The 18481-nt window shown below is 45.9% G+C and overlaps 1 protein-coding gene across 5 annotated transcripts in view; it reads right to left on the bottom strand.

Annotated features, from left to right (window-relative positions):
- The window catches only part of EXOC6 (exocyst complex component 6), a 303616-nt gene that overhangs the window by 275167 nt on the left and 9968 nt on the right, over positions 1 to 18481 (bottom strand). For 2 of the 5 annotated variants that reach the window (XM_056529418.1, XM_056529420.1), the window contains exon 1: positions 13175 to 13417. The exons of the other annotated variants lie outside the window; for them this stretch is intronic. In XM_056529418.1, the coding sequence (XP_056385393.1) occupies positions 13175 to 13272 (98 nt within the window). In that variant the 5' untranslated portion in view covers positions 13273 to 13417. Of the gene's footprint in view, positions 1 to 13174; positions 13418 to 18481 lie in introns of those variants that run through there. 5 annotated transcript variants of the gene reach the window in all.

The raw sequence follows: 18481 nt of genomic DNA, 5'->3' as shown, positions 1-18481 counted from the left end.
GCTTAAAGAGTATTTTTGAGAAGTAATAAGATCATCCCCAGAGATGGAGATTATCGTCAACTGTTACATTGTGGTCAAACTTATCTTTACATCTATGGCTTCCATACGGTATATATAGGGTCCATTTATACATGGCGGTGGAGGTGTGAACTGTTCATACATGATGTTTTTACTGTTAACGCTTATTTACAGTTCTAGAGATAGAAACCTAGGCGCACAGTGTATGCTTTTTTTTTTTTTACTTAACATGTAAGCCCTCATTCACATCACATTTCGGTGGTCCATCGTCAGTAGATGTCTGGGCACCATCGTATACAGTGGTGTACCCTGTATCTATAAACTTTAGTTAAATATATATAGTCTACTGGTGGCTAGGATTGGTCTTTTCCACAAATATATGAGTGTTGTAGACAATAACTGGTTGATTAACGTCTATGGTTGCGCCACAATATGTCTCAGAATACCGTCTGACACATCATATGAACAGCGATTTCTGACAAAGTGGCAAAAAACAAATACGTATATTATAGTCATGTGAAACTGTCCTGTGCACACAACATACTGCTGCTGCTATCTATGATTTAGTCTGACTACGTCAGGTTCAATGTGACTTTGCTACTACTGACTGTGTATATGTCCTCTACAATATAAATAGGACACACAGATATAGGACTACAACCCTCCTAGCCATTCCAGGTTTAAAGGGGTACTCCGCTGGTCAGCGTTTGGAACAAACTGTTCCAAACGCTGGAGCCGGCACCGGGGGCTCGTGACGTCATAGCCCAGCCCCACATGACGGCACGCCCCCTCAATGCAAGTCTATGGGAGGGGGCGTGACGTCCGTCACGCCCCCTCCCATAGACTTGCATTGAGGGGCGTGGTGTAATGAGGGGGCGAGGCCATGACGTCACAAGCTCCCGACGCCGGCTCCAGCGTTCGGGACAGTTTGTTCCAAACACTGAGCAGCGGAGTACCCCTTTAAGCTTGGATATTTATATAGACCACAGAAATGCTTACCAACTTTGAAAAAGTAAAACACTCTACTTTATTTCTAATATAGTGAAAAAAAAATCCATAAACAGGAAAATGAACAACCAACGCATTTCAGGCTGTTAGCTCTTACTCATAGCAGATAAAGTTTTACAATTCCCCGTCTTTAAATACATGTATGTCAGTCAGTAAATTCTGAATGCTCTGCATAGGTCTATCCCTCTCAAGTCATTCCATACCTAAATGTCATATACATGTACAGTGCCTTACATAAGTATTCACCCTCCATTAAACTTTTTACCCATTTTGCTACTGTTACAAACTAGATTTCAACCAGACTTACATTGGTTTTTTACCATTTGATCAACGCAACATATATATATATATATATATATTAGGGATCGACCAATATCGTTTTTTTGGGGGCCGATACCGATAATCGGTGGAGGTTAGGGCCGATAGCCAATAACTTATACCGATATTCCGGTATAAGTTATCGGCTATTTATCCCCCCTCGACACCACTGCAGAGCATTGATTTAAAGCGGGCACTTTAAATCAATGCACTGCAGTGGCTTTTGCGGTGCCATAGGCCGCCGCTGCCACCACCACCCGCTTCTCTCCCCCTACCTGTCAGGGTGGTCCGGGCAATCCATCCTTCCTGTAGTGTCCGGCGGCATTCAGGGTGGAGGGTGAACCGGTCTGGGCTGTCCTTCTCCGGGGGTCATCTTTTCCACTCCGGGCAGGCTCCGGCCTAGTACTCTGCATAGACGCCGCTACGCCGTGACGTCAGGTGCGTCGCTGCGCACGGGTGTCACTGCGCAGCGGCGTCTATGCAGCATACTAGGCGGGAGCCTGCCAGGAGTGGAGAAGATGACCCCCGGAGAAGGACAGCCCGGACCGGTTCACCCTCCACCCGGAATGCCGCCGGACACTACATGAAGGATGGATGGCCCGGACCACCCCCATTACGGGTAAGTTTAATTTTTTTTATTGACTCGGAGGGTGGGGGAGGGGCCCAACTGGTATAGCGGTATGGGCAAAAATCCATACCGGTATACCGCCCAGCACTACGGTGGGGGGTGCGACGTGGGTCAGGGGGGCGGTCGCGGTGCGGCGGGTCGGGGGGCGGTGCATTATCGGCTTATCGGCAAGGTAATTGCCGATACCGATAATGCCCAAAATCGTGATTATCGGCCGATAATATCAGCCATACCGATAATCGATCGATCCCTAATATATATATACTTTGAAGGTATCTTTTATTGTGACACAAACAATAATTGGAATAAAAAATTAAAAAAAGTCTGCTGTTGCATAAATATTTATTTTTTTATAACCTTCCCCTGATTTGTACTTCTCCACAATTTTATCCCTGACCTGTTTGGTAAGCTCCTTGGTTTTCATGCTTCTGATTGTTCAGTAATGTTCCCTGAGGCCTTCACAGAACAGGTGCATTTGTACTGAGATTACATTGCAGACAGGTGGACCCTCTTTATTTATTATGTGACTTGTGAAGGTAAATGGTGGCACCGAATCTTTTTAGGGGTTTCACAGTAAAGCCGTGTTTACAACGCCGAAAATGTGCGGAACGTGAGCCTGGAAAACACAAGCAGATATTTCGCACATTTGAGAGTCCAGCGGGTGCTAGGACTGCTCGGAAATGCATTGTCTTAGAGACAAGTCTATTTTTCTGCAGACTCCAGAATCGGGATGTTTCTTCTGCGGAAATGTCACCATTTGCACAATGCTGCAGAATCCTATTGAAATCAATAGAAAAGAGAGACCGGCGGGGGGCTCCTAGTGTATTACCACTTCGACCCTGTGGGGAATATGGTGGAGGAACAGGCTTAATAGGCCCCTAGGTAATGGCCGCTCACCTGGAGGAAATATAAAATTTGCATATAACTCAACCAAGTGGGTAACTGAAGAAGCCGGGAACTGCTGCTGTGCCTAGGGTTGCAGGAGAAGGAGGATCCAATCCTGAAGAGAGTACGTAGAGGCAGACGAAAAATAACCCTTTGGATGGCGCTGCTGTCCCAATAGGAAGTGATGTCCAAACCAGAGATATTTTCAAACAACTGGAGAGGTTTATTGGATTAAAAATAAAAAACAATGTACAGTAGGAGATGGCGCGTTTCGGGGGAGCCACCCCCTTCCTCAGATCAGTATAGGGGTAAAACCCTGCTATGTCTCTGTTCCCCTATTTAAACCCTGCTATGTCTCTGTACCCCTATACTGATTTGAGGAAGGGGGTCACGTGGCTCCCCCGAAACGCGTCATCTCCTACTGTACATTGCTTTTTATTTTTAATCCAATAAACCACTCCAGTTGTTTGAAAATATCTCTGGTCTGGACATCACTTCCTATTGGGACAGCAGCGCCATCCAAAGGGTTATTTTTCCTCTGCCTCTACATATTGAAATCAATAGAATTTTCGAGCAGAATTTGGGAAATTCTGCCTGGTGAACATGGCCTAAAGCAGGTGAGTACATGCTTCTTTCATTTTTCCTGATTGGTTGCTGTGGGCAACTTTTCCTCAGGACAGGTATTGAAAAATCACCCCCAAATATCCCCACCATACATTCATATGTCCACCTTACTGTATCTTATACACACATCGGGGGAGATTTCTCAAAATCTGTCCAGAGGAAAAGTTGTCCAGTTGCCCATAGCAACCAATCAGATCTCTTCTTTCATTTTTACTGCAAACGCTGGTACAACGACCAAGGAAAAAATCTAGGACCTAAGGCGCAATCTGTGTAAGAAGGAAAATGATTCAGTTATAGTGAATCTGTTTATTTTGCCAATACAGACGCATTTCGAGACTGTCTCTCAATGAATAATGGTTTGACATACATGATACACATCCAAGGTTTAAATACTAAAACGTTCTCGTTCTTTTTCCTTACAAGTCTTTGATGAGGTAAAGTCGAGTCCTAGACAGTGTCCAGAGTCATAGGAGACCTCAAGTCCAGTCTGCAGCCACAAGCAGCTACAAGTAAGCCACAGTCTCAGTATTGTCAGTCAGTCAAGTCAACATGGCATGCATTAAATTGACCCCATCTACTACAAGTCCCAGCAAGTCTCTGCGTCACTGGTCACCTCCTTGGGCCCTGGCTGAACAGTATAGACTTTACCATCTGTCTACACTCAGTAAAGCTACCGTTATCCATAACTTGGCATCAGAATCATTATTGCCCCGTGCCTAGCCCAGGATCCAGCGGTATACCTTCGGGTGATTTTTGGCTAAACCACGCCCTGACGTCACAAATACAAGGGGTTAATGCCATCTGCCTCTACGGTAACAACATCTGCCCTTTGCATCACACTCTCTACCACAACTACAATATACACATTATATATCCTCCATACACACTGTATGTCCCATGCACACTATACATACACCCCATACACACTGTATACAGCATTCACACTGTATACACACCACACACTGTATACACCAGAGGTAATTAACTGGCGGACCGCGGTCCAAATCTCCCCTCATTCATTAGTATAGGTGTCTTTAGACACCGATACAAATAAATAGCCGCAGCCGAACGCTGTTTCCCTGCCCGACCGGCTCTTCTTTTGTGATGTAGGCTGTGTGATTAGTGCTGCGTACATCATCTGCTCTGGCCACAGTTATTGCCACCACTGCTTTATACAGTAGTGGCTTTTGCGAAGCAGCGTGGCACAGCGCAGCGTGCCGTGCGCAGGCACACCTGATGTCGTGTGGACTGAATACCGGGAGATGGGGCGGGGACGCTGCTGGGAACTAACGTGGCCCGCGCAGTCACACACACGTCTGTTCTAAGCCCCGCCTGCATCTTCCAACATGCGCTGAGTGAGGGAGAAAAAGTGAATGCCAGCCTGGTACACTGGTGTCCTGTCATAGTCGGCTGTGAGCGCTGCAGACTCACGATACATCCCCTGCCACTGAAGCTGCTGAGTGATGCTGACCTCCTGTCAGAAAGGTGAGAAGGGGCACGGCGGCATCATTCATTGTGGGGGCACGGCGGCATCGTTCATTGTGGGGGCACGGCGGCATCGTTCATTGTGGGGGCACGGCGGCATCGTTCATTGTGGGGGCACGGCGGCATCGTTCATTGTGGGGGCACGGCGGCATCGTTCATTGTGGGGGCACGGCGGCATCATTCATTGTGGGGGCACGGCGGCATCATTCATTGTGGGGGCACGGCGGCATCATTCATTGTGGGGGCACGGCGGCATCATTCATTGTGGGGGCACGGCGGCATCATTCATTGTGGGGGCACGGCGGCATCATTCATTGTGGGGGCACGGCGGCATCATTCATTGTGGGGGCACGGCGGCATCATTCATTGTGGGGGCACGGCGGCATCATTCATTGTGGGGGCACGGCGGCATCATTCATTGTGGGGGCACGGCGGCATCATTCATTGTGGGGGCACGGCGGCATCATTCATTGAGGGGGCACGGCGGCATCATTCATTGTGGGGGCACGGCGGCATCATTCATTGTGGGGGCACGGCGGCATCATTCATTGTGGGGGCACGGCGGCATCATTCATTGTGGGGGCACGGGGGCATCATTCATTGTGGGGGCACGGGGGCATCATTCATTGTGGGGGCACGGCGGCATCATTCATTGTGGGGGCACGGCGGCATCATTCATTGTGGGGGCACGGGGGCATCATTCATTGTGGGGGCACGGCGGCATCATTCATTGTGGGGGCACGGCGGCATCATTCATTGTGGCGGCACGGAGGCATCATTCATTGTGGGGGCACAGCTACATCATTCATTGTGGGGGCACAGAAGCATCATTTATTGAGAGGGCACAGAGTCATCATTCATTGTGGGGGCACAGCGACATCATTTATTGTGGGAGCACAGCTACATCATTCATTGTGGGGGCACAGCGGCATCATTTATTGAGAGGGCACAGTGGCATCATTCATTATTTTATGGTACAATAAGTCGGTAAAGGGCACGGTTTGTCAAAATTATATTTGGGGACATAGTGTGTGGCAGTAATATAACAGGGATATAGAGTGTGGCAGTACTATACCAGGGGCATACCGAGTGGCAGCACTATACCGAGAGGCATCAGGAGATTAGGGAGGTAAACAAGTGGCTCAGAAGCTGGTGTAGGAAGGAGGGGTTTGGGTTCATGGAGAACTGGGCCGACTTCGCTGTCGGTTACCGGCTCTACCGTAGGGACGGGCTACACCTCAATGGGGAGGGTGCAGCTGTGCTTGGGGAGAAGATGGCTAGAAGGGTGGAGGAGTGTTTAAACTAGGGACTGGGGGAAGGGAACCTACGACGTAGAGAAAGATAGTGTAGATAGAGAGGGGGGACTTATTAATGTACCTGGGGGTGGAGCGGAGGGAGGGGTTAGAATTAGGGATCGACCAATATTGATTTTTTAGAGCAGATACCGATAACCTGTGAACTTTCAGGCCGATAGCCTATAACTTACACCGATATTCCGTGCATTATATGGGCACATGTCGGGGGGGGGGGGGGGGGCAGTCATGTGCCCGCACATATAATGCCCCCCTGTCATGTGCCCCTAATATATATATATATATATATATTATATATATATATAGTGTAGTATGAGGTATATGATGTATATAAGGAGCAGTATGACGTCGCGTCCCTTCACCTCACCTCTCCTGCCGGTTTCTCTCTCAGCTCCGTGCTCCTGCTCTCTGCACGTACTTCCTGTATCACATGACGTGCAGCGCGCCCGCCGATTGGCTTTAGCGCCCCTCACTTGTTGATGAACAGTCAGGACAGTACGCGGTTCTGAGGTACGGGATCACAGAATGTACGGGGGGCCACAGGCTGCGACTCCACCGCCTGATCCGGGTGTAGTAAGATGGCCGCTCTTTGTTTGGGTTTAGGCTCTGTCCTCCAATAAGCTGCAAGCACCGAGCCCTGACCCTGCCCACACCGTGAATGGAGCCGAAGGAGGCGAGTGTGGCCCCTACAGGAAGTGATAGCTACAGGGCCCCCTGGGATCAATCTGTTATCCTTTGCCGTGCAGAGCAGCGAGACTTCAAGACAGATTGGGGGCGCACGTGCTGGACGCATTATAAGCAAGGTTAGATGCCGATACCGATAACTTACAAAATCGTGAATATCAGCCGATAATATCAGCCAATCCAATAATCGTTTGATCCCTAGTTAGAATAGTTAATAGGGAAAGGCTTCAAAGGAAGAAGAAACATACACCATTGTATTGCATGTTGACTAATTACAGAAGTCTGTCCAATAAAACAGAAGAACTGGAGTGGTTGATGTCTGAGGAGAATTATGACATAGTCGGTATAGGCTGAGCCCCCTGTCATGTAAGGAGCCGGCCCGAGCTTATCACATGGGCTCAGCCTATCACCAGCCGGGACATCACTACGGCCGGTGATACACCGACAGCTCTGCGGCATCCCCGTCCCCAGGAAGTGGAATGACATCAGCACTGCCAGACCGTGAGGCCTGTGCCGGACAAACGGGGGCTCGTAGGAAAGTATGTATGAGTTTATTTTTGAGGCCCGGGCATATATAAAACTGTACCACTACAGTTGTCCCTTAACAATATAAATTGGGATAATGTCCTCAAAAACAAGAATACTGACACTAAATGGGAGACTTTAAAAAAATTCTTAAACTCTCACTGTAAGATGTATATACCTTATGAGAATAAAAGGGTCAGGAATAGAAGAAAACCAATATGGATGAATAAAAACGTTATGGGGCAATAAATGACAAAAATAAAGCATTTAAACTACTAAAACAGGACGGCAGTGAAGAAGAATTAAAAAGCTATAGAGAAAAATGCAAAATATGTAAAAAACTGATAAAAGCCGCAAAAATAGAGATAGAAAGACTCCTTGCCAAAGAGAGTAAAACTAACCCCAAAATGTTCTTTTACTATATAAATAGCAAAAAGGTCAAAAATTAAAGTGTTGGCCCTTTAAAAAATGATGAGGAAGAAATTATAAACGGTGATCAGGAAAAAGCAAATATATTAAGCTAATTCTTCTCCACTGTATTCACTGAGGAAAATGAAATGCCCGGTGAAATACAGAGAGATAAGGTAAACTCCACCGGAACAGGTCACCTGTCTAAGGCTGGGTCCACACTACGTTTTCCCCATACGGGAGCGCATACGGCAGGGGGGAGCTAAAAGCTCGCGCTCCCGTATGTGACCGTATGCGCTCCCGTATGCCATTCATTTCAATGAGCCGGCCGGAGTGAAACGTTCGGTCCGGTCGGCTCATTTTTGCGCCGTATGCGCTTTTACAACCGGACCTAAAACCGTGGTTGACCACAGTTTTAGGTCCGGTTGTAAAAGCGCATACGGCGCAAAAATGAGCCGACCGGACCGAACGTTTCACTCCGGCCGGCTCATTGAAATGAATGGCATACGGGAGCGCATACGGTCACATACGGGAGCGCGAGCTTTTAGCTCCCCCCTGCCGTATGCGCTCCCGTATGGGACAAAACGTAGTGTGAACCCAGCCTAACCCAGGAAGAAGTACAGTGCCGCCTACAAAAAATCAAAATAGACAAATCACCAGGTCCAGATGGCATTCACCCTGTGTTCTTCATGGCACTGCGGCCACTAGGTGTGAACCAGGCCTTAGCGCTTAGCTCAGACCTTTACAGACCTGGATGAGCGGACCCTCACTAAAAATAGTTGATTACCTTTGGTATACACCATACACACTGAATACACACCACACACACACTGTGTACACCATACACCCAAGACACACTGTATGCACACAACACACACATACTGTATACACACCACACACACTGCATACACACCACACACACACTGTGTACACCATACAGCCAAGACACACTGTATACACACAAACCACCCACACACACACACACACACACACACACTGTATACACCATACACCCCAGACACACTGTATACACACACCACACACACAGTGTATACACCCCCCCCACACACACACACACACTGTATACACACCACACACACTGTATACACCCCCCCCACACACACACACTGTATACACACCACACACACTGTATACACCGTACACCCCAGACACACTGTACACACACCACACACACTGTATACACACACACACACACACTATACACACCACACACTGTATACACACCACACACTGTATACACACCACACACTGTATATACATCATACACATGCTGTATACACCATACCCAGTATTTATACTCTATACGCATTATATATACTGTACTCCATCCACAGTGTATATTCTCCACACACATTATACATACTCAATACACACTATGCATACAACACTGTACACGCCACACACACTATACATACACACTGTACACACACACACACACACACACTATACATACACACTGTACACACACTATATACACCACACACACACACTATACATACAACACTGTACACGCACACTATATACACCACACACACACTATACATACACACTGTACACACACTATACACACATCACACACCATACATACACACTGTACACACCACACACACACACTATACTACTACTATTACACTACTAGTGTGTGTGTACAGTGTGTGTGTGTATGGTGTGTACAGTGTGTATCACTGTACACACCACACACTATACATACACACTGTACACACTATACATACACACTGTACACACTATACATACACACACACACTGTACACACACACTATACATACACACTGTACACATACTATACATACACACTGTACACACACTATACATACACACTGTACACACCACACACTATACATACACACTGTACACACCACACACACTATACATACACACTGTACACACCACACACACTATACATACACACTGTACACACACTATACATACACACTGTACACACCACACACACTATACATACACACTGTACACACACTATGCATACACACTGTACACACCACACACACTATACATACACACTGCACACACTACACATACACACTACACATATACACTGTACACACACACTACACATACACACTGTACACACACACTATACATACACACTGTACACACTACACATACACACACTATACATACACACACTATACATACACACTGTACACACCACACACACTATACATACACACTGTACACACCACACACACTATACATACACACTGTACACACCACACACACTATACATACACACTGTACACACCACACACACTATACATACACACTGTACACACCACACTCACTATACATACACACTGTACACACACTATGCATACACACTGTACACACCACACACACTATACATACACACTGCACACACTACACATACACACTACACATATACACTGTACACACACACTACACATACACACTGTACACACACACTATACATACACACTGTACACACTACACATACACACACTATACATACACACACTATACATACACACTGTACACACCACACACACTATACATACACACTGTACACACCACACACACTATACATACACACTGTACACACCACACACACTATACATACACACTGTACACACCACACACACTATACATACACACTGTACACACCACACACACTATACATACACACTGTACACACCACACACACTATACATACACACTGTACACACCACACACACTATACATACACACTGTACACACCACACACACTATACATACACACTGTACACACCACACACACTATACATACACACTGTACACACCACACACACTATACATACACACTGTACACACCACACACACTATACATACACACTGTACACACACACACTGTACATACATACTGTACACACCACACACACTATACATACACACTGTACACACCACACACACTATACATACACACTGTACACACCACACACACACACTATACATACACACAGTACACACTATACATACACACTATACACTATACATACACACTGTACACACCACACACTATACATACACACTATACATACACACTGTACACACCACACACTATACTTACACACTGTACACACACTATACTTACACACTGTACATACCACACACTATACACACACACTGTACATACCACACACTATACATACACACACACACATTGTACACACACACTATACACACACTATACAAACACACAGTACACACTATACATACACACACAGTACACACTATACATACATACACACACACACACACTATACATACACACAGTACACACTATACATACACACTGTACACACCACACACACTATACATACACACTGTACACACCACACACACTATACATACACACTGTACACACCACACACACTATACATACACACTGTACACACCACACACACTATACATACACACTGTACACACCACACACACTATACATACACACTGTACACACCACACACACTATACATACACACTGTACACACCACACACACTATACATACACACTGTACACACCACACACACTATACATACACACTGTACACACCACACACACTATACATACACACTGTACACACCACACACACTATACATACACACTGTACACACCACACACACTATACATACACACTGTACACACAACACACACTATACATACACACTGTACACACAACACACACAATACATACACACTGTACACACACACACTGTACATACATACTGTACACACCACACACACTATACATACACACTGTACACACCACACACACACACTATACATACACACAGTACACACTATACATACACACTATACATACACACACTATACACTATACATACACACTGTACACACCACACACACTATACATACACACTATACATACACACTGTACACACCACACACTATACTTACACACTGTACACACACTATACTTACACACTGTACATACCACACACTATACACACACACTGTACATACCACACACTATACATACACACACACACATTGTACACACACACTATACACACACTATACAAACACACAGTACACACTATACATACACACACAGTACACACTATACATACATACACACACACACACACACTATACATACACACAGTACACACTATACATACACACTGTACACACACTATATACACCACACACACTATACATACACACTGTACACACCACACACACTATACATACACACTGTACACACACACACTGTACATACATACTGTACACACCACACACACTATACATACACACTGTACACACCACACACACTATACATACACACTACACACACACACTATACATACACACTGTACACACCACACACTATACATACACACTGTACACACCACACACACTATACATACACACAGTACACACTATACATACACACAGTACACACTATACATACACACTGTACACACCACACACACTATACATACACACTATACATACACACTGTACACACCACACACTATACTTACACACTGTACACACACTATACATACGCACTGTACATACCACACACTATACATACACACACACACACACACATTGTACACACACACTATACAAACACACAGTACACACTATACATACACACACTATACATACACACAGTACACACACACACAGTGCACACTATACATACACACTGTACACACACACTATACATACACACTGTACACACCACACACACTATACATACACACTGTACACACCACACACACTATACATACACACAGTGCACACTATACATACACACTGTACACACACACTATACATACACACAGTACACACTATATACACACACACACTATACATACAACACTGTACACGCACACTATACACACACACACACACACACACTATACATACACACACACTATACATACACACTGTACACACACACTATACATACACACAATACACACATACTAGCTGTATCCATGCACCGTATCACCGTTCACCACAATGTATCCGGCAGGATAATAACGCAGTGTCAGGACAGGTCACACCAGGATGACAGCGGCGACAATGGAGGAGATGTCCGGGCCCGGTGGAGGATGAGGGATGGGGGACAGGACCACTACAGGCCGGGGTGGGAGGGGGAGAGACAAAGGAGGAAATCCGATCCCGCAACGAATCAATGATCCCCGATCACCTGGAGCCCTCCCTCCCTCCTCCCCGGCCTCTTACCGGAGCGTAGGCCCCACACAGGCCGTGTCCGTGCTCTCTATCTCCTGTAGGATCCGTTCGTGCTCGGTGACGCTCTCCAGGCTCTCACCCTCCGCCATTTTGCAGGGATTATCCGGTGCCCGGTGTCAAGCTGCGGTGACGGGCGGACACAAAGTGGAGCGGTGCCGACAGCGGCCACTAGGGGGCCTGAGCTGCCGGTGACAAGTGCGGAGACCCGCTGAGTACATGGGAGAGAGATGTCCTCTGCTACCGCTAGGGGCGCTAGAGCAGCTGCTGTAAAGTGAGGAGGCCGGACAGGTAGAGCTGAGGCACAATAGTGTGTATTGGGGTGAAGGGGCTGGAGTCGGTTCCTTTATAAAAAAGACTGGCAGGGAATGCTGGGAGTTGTGATCCAGAAACTTGGAGAGCCAAATATTGGGAAACACTGAAGTATAGCAACTAACCACCAGAAAGTCTCCACTAATACAACACAGTACAGGTTATGGCCCTGAACAACCAGCCTATTTTTGCACGTATGGGGCGGTATGAGGGCTCATTTTTTGCGCCATGATCTGAAGTTTTTAACGGTACCATTTTTGCATTGATAGAACTTATTGATCGCTTTTTATTAATTTTTAAATTATATAAGAAGTGACCAAAAATGCACTATTTTGGACTTTGGAATTTTTTGGCGCGTACGCCATTGACTGAGCGGTTTAATTAACTATATATTTTTATAATTTGGACATTTTCGCACGCGGCGATACCATATATGTTTATTTTTATTTACACTGTGTTTTTTTTTATGGGAAAAGGGGGGTGATTCAAACTTTTAATAGGGAAGGGGTTAAATTATCTTTATTCACTTATTTTTTTTACTTTTTTTTGCAGTGTTATAGGTCCCATAGGGACCTATAACACTGCACACACTGATCTTTATTATTGATCACTGGTTTCTCATAGGAAACCAGTGATCGATGATTCTGCCGCTTGACTGCTCAGGCCTGGATCTCAGGCACTGAGCAGTCATTCGGCGATCGGACAGCGAGGAGGCAGGTAGGGGCCCTCCCACTGTCCTGTAAGCTGTTCAGGATGCCGCGGCTATCCCGAACAGCCCACTGAGCTAACCGGCAGTTTTTACCTTCACTTTTAGCCGCGTGGCTCAGCTTTGAGCGCGCGGCTAAAGGGTTAATAGCGCGCGACGGGTCCCGGCTTCACTATGATGCTGGGCCCGCCATGATATGATACCGTGTAACCCCGCGTTATATCACGGGAGCAGGACCAGGACGTACCGGTACGTCCTTGGTCCTTAAGGGGTTAAGGTGAAAATGGTCTGAGTCCTTAAGTTGTTAAGGATGCAGGGCATACCTGCACGCCCTGGTCCTGTTACCGGCGTTTAAAGACACTGACAGGTAGAGCTGGGCGGTATGTCCAAAAATGTGTATCACGGTATTTTTGTAACTTATGGCGGTTCAACGTAATAACGTCAGCAGAAAGCGAGGCCCGGACACCAGAGAAGATGTGGAAGAAGCCGAAGGATCCCGAAAAAGATGCCGGAGCAGCGGGACAGCATCGGGAGCCCCTGGGATAGCATCGGGAGCGGTGAGGACGTGGTCCGGAGCGGCGGGGACAGGTGAGTATAACTTCCTATACTTTAAATTGCACGAATCCCTCAACATACGATGGATTCGACAAACGATGGGTCGTTTGGAACAAATTACCATCGTATGTTGAGGGATCACTGTACATAGTAGTATTGCCATATATATGCTACACCAGCAATACTGATCTTATATATACACAGTACCAGCCACATGTTTACTGGACACCAGTGACCCTATATACACAGTACATATCCATATATACTATATACCAGTGACCCTATATACACAGTACATATCCATATATACTGTATACCAGTGACCCTATAGCCATAGTATAGTCCCATATATACTGTACACAGTGACCCTATACACATAGTACAGACCCATATATGTAGCCGTACCAGCCCTTGAGTGGAAATCTTGGGTGAGTTCCCACACCCAGGACTTGACCCCTGCATAGTATAGCCCCATATATACTGTACACCAGTGACCCTATATGCATAGCACATATCCATATATACTGTACACCAGTGACCCTATATACATAGTATAGCCCCATATATACTGTACACCAGTGACCCTATATGCATAGCACATATCCATATATACTGTACACCAGTGGCCCTATATACATAGTACAGACGCATATATAATGTACACTAGTGACCCTATATACATAGTACAGACCCATATATACTGTACACCAGTGACCCTATATACATAGTACAGATCCATATATACTGTACACAGTTACCCTATACACATAGTACAGCCCCATATATACTGTACACTAGTGACCCTATATACATAGTATAGCCCCATATATACTGTACACTAGTGACCCTATATACATAGTATCAGGGCTCAAGTCCTGCAGGGACGCGTGAGAACTGAGTTCCTGCACTTTTTCCACAGCAGGAACACCGTTCCCATTAGCCGTACCAGCCCTTGAGTGGAAATCTTGGGTGAGTTCCCACACCCAGGACTTGACCCCTGCATAGTATAGCCCCATATATACTGTACACCAGTGACCCTATATACATAGTACATATCCATATATACTGTACACCAGTGGCCCTATATACATAGTATAGACCCATATATACTGTACACCAGTGACCCTATATACATAGTACAGAACCATATATACTGTACACCAATGACCCTATATACATAGTACAGACCCATATATACTGTACACCAGTGACCCTATATACATAGTACAGATCCATATATGCTGTACACCATTGACCCTATATACATAGTACAGATCCATATATACTGTACACAAGTAACCCTATATACATAGTACAGCCCCATATATACTATACACCAGTGACTCTATATACATATTAGAGCCCCATATACTGTACGCCAGTGACCCTAATTACATAGTACAGATCCATGTATTCTGTACACCAGTGACCCTACATACATAGTACAGCCCCATATATAATGTACACCAGTGACCCTATATACATAGTACAGCTGAGCGGTATGACCAAAAATGTGTATCACTGTAATTTTTGTAAGTCATGGCGGTTCCACGGTATTTAACAGTATTTTCCACCAACCCCATCATGTGACCCGTGAGCGCACTGTGCTGTCCCCCACATCGGGGAACTAATCATGTTACACGCAAGCGCTTCTCTCCTCATCCTCCTGTGAGTTGCGGGTCGCCGGTACTGGAAATCTGTACTGTACTACATATTCCTGTGTTGGGGCTGCAAAGATAAACAAAATAAACTTTAACTCACCTTCCTACGTTCCCCTGTTGCTCCGGTACCGGCGTCACGCTGGGGATGGGAACTTCACAGAGCCGTCAGCCTATCACCGGCCGCAGCGATATCCCGCCTCGGCCGGTGATGGGCTGAGCGCACTGTCATGTAAGGAGCCGGCAGTGCTGGGCTGATAATTCATTGGGGGGGGGGCAGAACAGCGCCCGCAGGTCACATATGATTAGTTCCCCGACAGCTGCGGCTGATAATTCATTAATTCGAGGGGGAGGGGCCCAACCGCCATTGTGGTATGGGAAAAATTCATATCGTGCAGGAAAAAAATGTTGGTATTCGGTATGAATCGGTATACCGCCCAGCACTACTCACAGGATAAGCCTGCGTTAAACCCGGTGGATCTCAACTGCTCAGCCAGGATCCAGGATTACTACCGCGCATCAATGATCAGGCCGATGCCTGGCATTAACCCTTTAAAGAGTAGCTCCCACCATCCTTCTTTTTTCTGTCCCTGCCTATTGCCCATCTATCCCTAACCCCCTCCCTGCCTTTAAATTTTTTTTTACTATCTTAGAAATGCCTTTTTGTCTACCTGGTAGTGTGCTCACTTACCAGGCAGACTTCCCCAGCAGGCACAATGTCACTGATGCCTTCAGGGGGCCGACGTCCGCCCTTAGCTCATCTATACAGGGTGCCTCCAGCTGTCTCACCACTACAACTCCCAGCTTGCCCTGACATGTATTGACTGTCAGGGCATGCTGGGAGTTATAGTGGTGAAACAACTGGAGGCACCCTGTGTTGAAAACAATATCTTTGTTAGGGCCGCACAACCCACTACCGCGAACCCCGCAACCCGCTAACCCGAACCCCTCCGTGACACCCGCTCGCCCCCCCACCCCGAAAAAGACATACCCAAGTGCAGGAGTGGAGTGCAGGACTGAGCAGCAGAGGCATGCGTATGCAGGGAGGCGGGGCCGACATGCAAGCCAATGCGCGCATCCTCTGTGTTCTCAGCGCTCGCTCCCGCCTCTCTGATTGACAGGCAGGGAGCGAGCGCAGGCTGACTGAATTAGGACCCATTGCCCGGACGGCATCGGTCCTAATTCAGTCGTAACGTCACGGCAGGCTGCAGCCGGCCACTAGGAGGGAGACCCCTAGTGGACGGTTTTCAAATGTAAAATAAACTATTTTCATTTTTTTTTTAAATAATGAAACGATATAAGAGATATGTTGTAGTACATAAGTACTACAACATATATAAAAAAAAAGGTTGGTGACAGTGCCCATTTAAATCAATTTTGATTGCGGTGTCTAAAATCAAAGTGAATCCATCCCGGTAGCTCAGTAGAGCTGATCGGACCATCGCGATGAAATCGTGATGTCCCGATCAGCTGAGAGGATGGCTTGCCTGCCTCTTCACCGTCCGATCGGTGCTCTGCTGATCCAGGAACCTTCAGCAGGCTGGCGCAACAGAGTACCGATAACACTGATCAATGCTATGCCGTAGCATTGAACAGTATATTCAATCAAAAGAAGTAAGAATCAAAAAAAGTAAAAAGTGTAAAAAAAAAAAAAAAAAAAATGTATAAATGTGAATAAGCCCCTCCCCTAATAAACGTGTAAATCACCCCCATTTCCTCTATTTTTGATTAAATAATGTAATAAAAAATTAAAATAATCATATGTGATTAAACAATCACATGTATAAATGTCCGAACTATTAAAATATAAGGTTAGCTAAACTGCATAAACTGCATAAAAATAAAACCTACATAAATTGGGTATCCTTGTGACTGTATTGACCTACAGAATAAAGATAAGGTGTCAATGAAAAGTGCACAGAGTAGAAATGGAAGCCATAAAAAGTTACAAACAGGCATTTTTTGTTTATTGTTTTGCCACAGATTATTTTATAAAATAAGTGAAGTAGTTACAAAGTACAATTAGTGACACAAAAAACAAGCTCTTATATGGGTCTGTCGGTGCAAAAT

Source organism: Hyla sarda, chromosome 7, assembly GCF_029499605.1.
Source record: "Hyla sarda isolate aHylSar1 chromosome 7, aHylSar1.hap1, whole genome shotgun sequence".
NCBI lineage: Eukaryota > Metazoa > Chordata > Amphibia > Anura > Hylidae > Hyla > Hyla sarda.
This window is presented reverse-complemented; position numbering and strand designations above follow the sequence as displayed.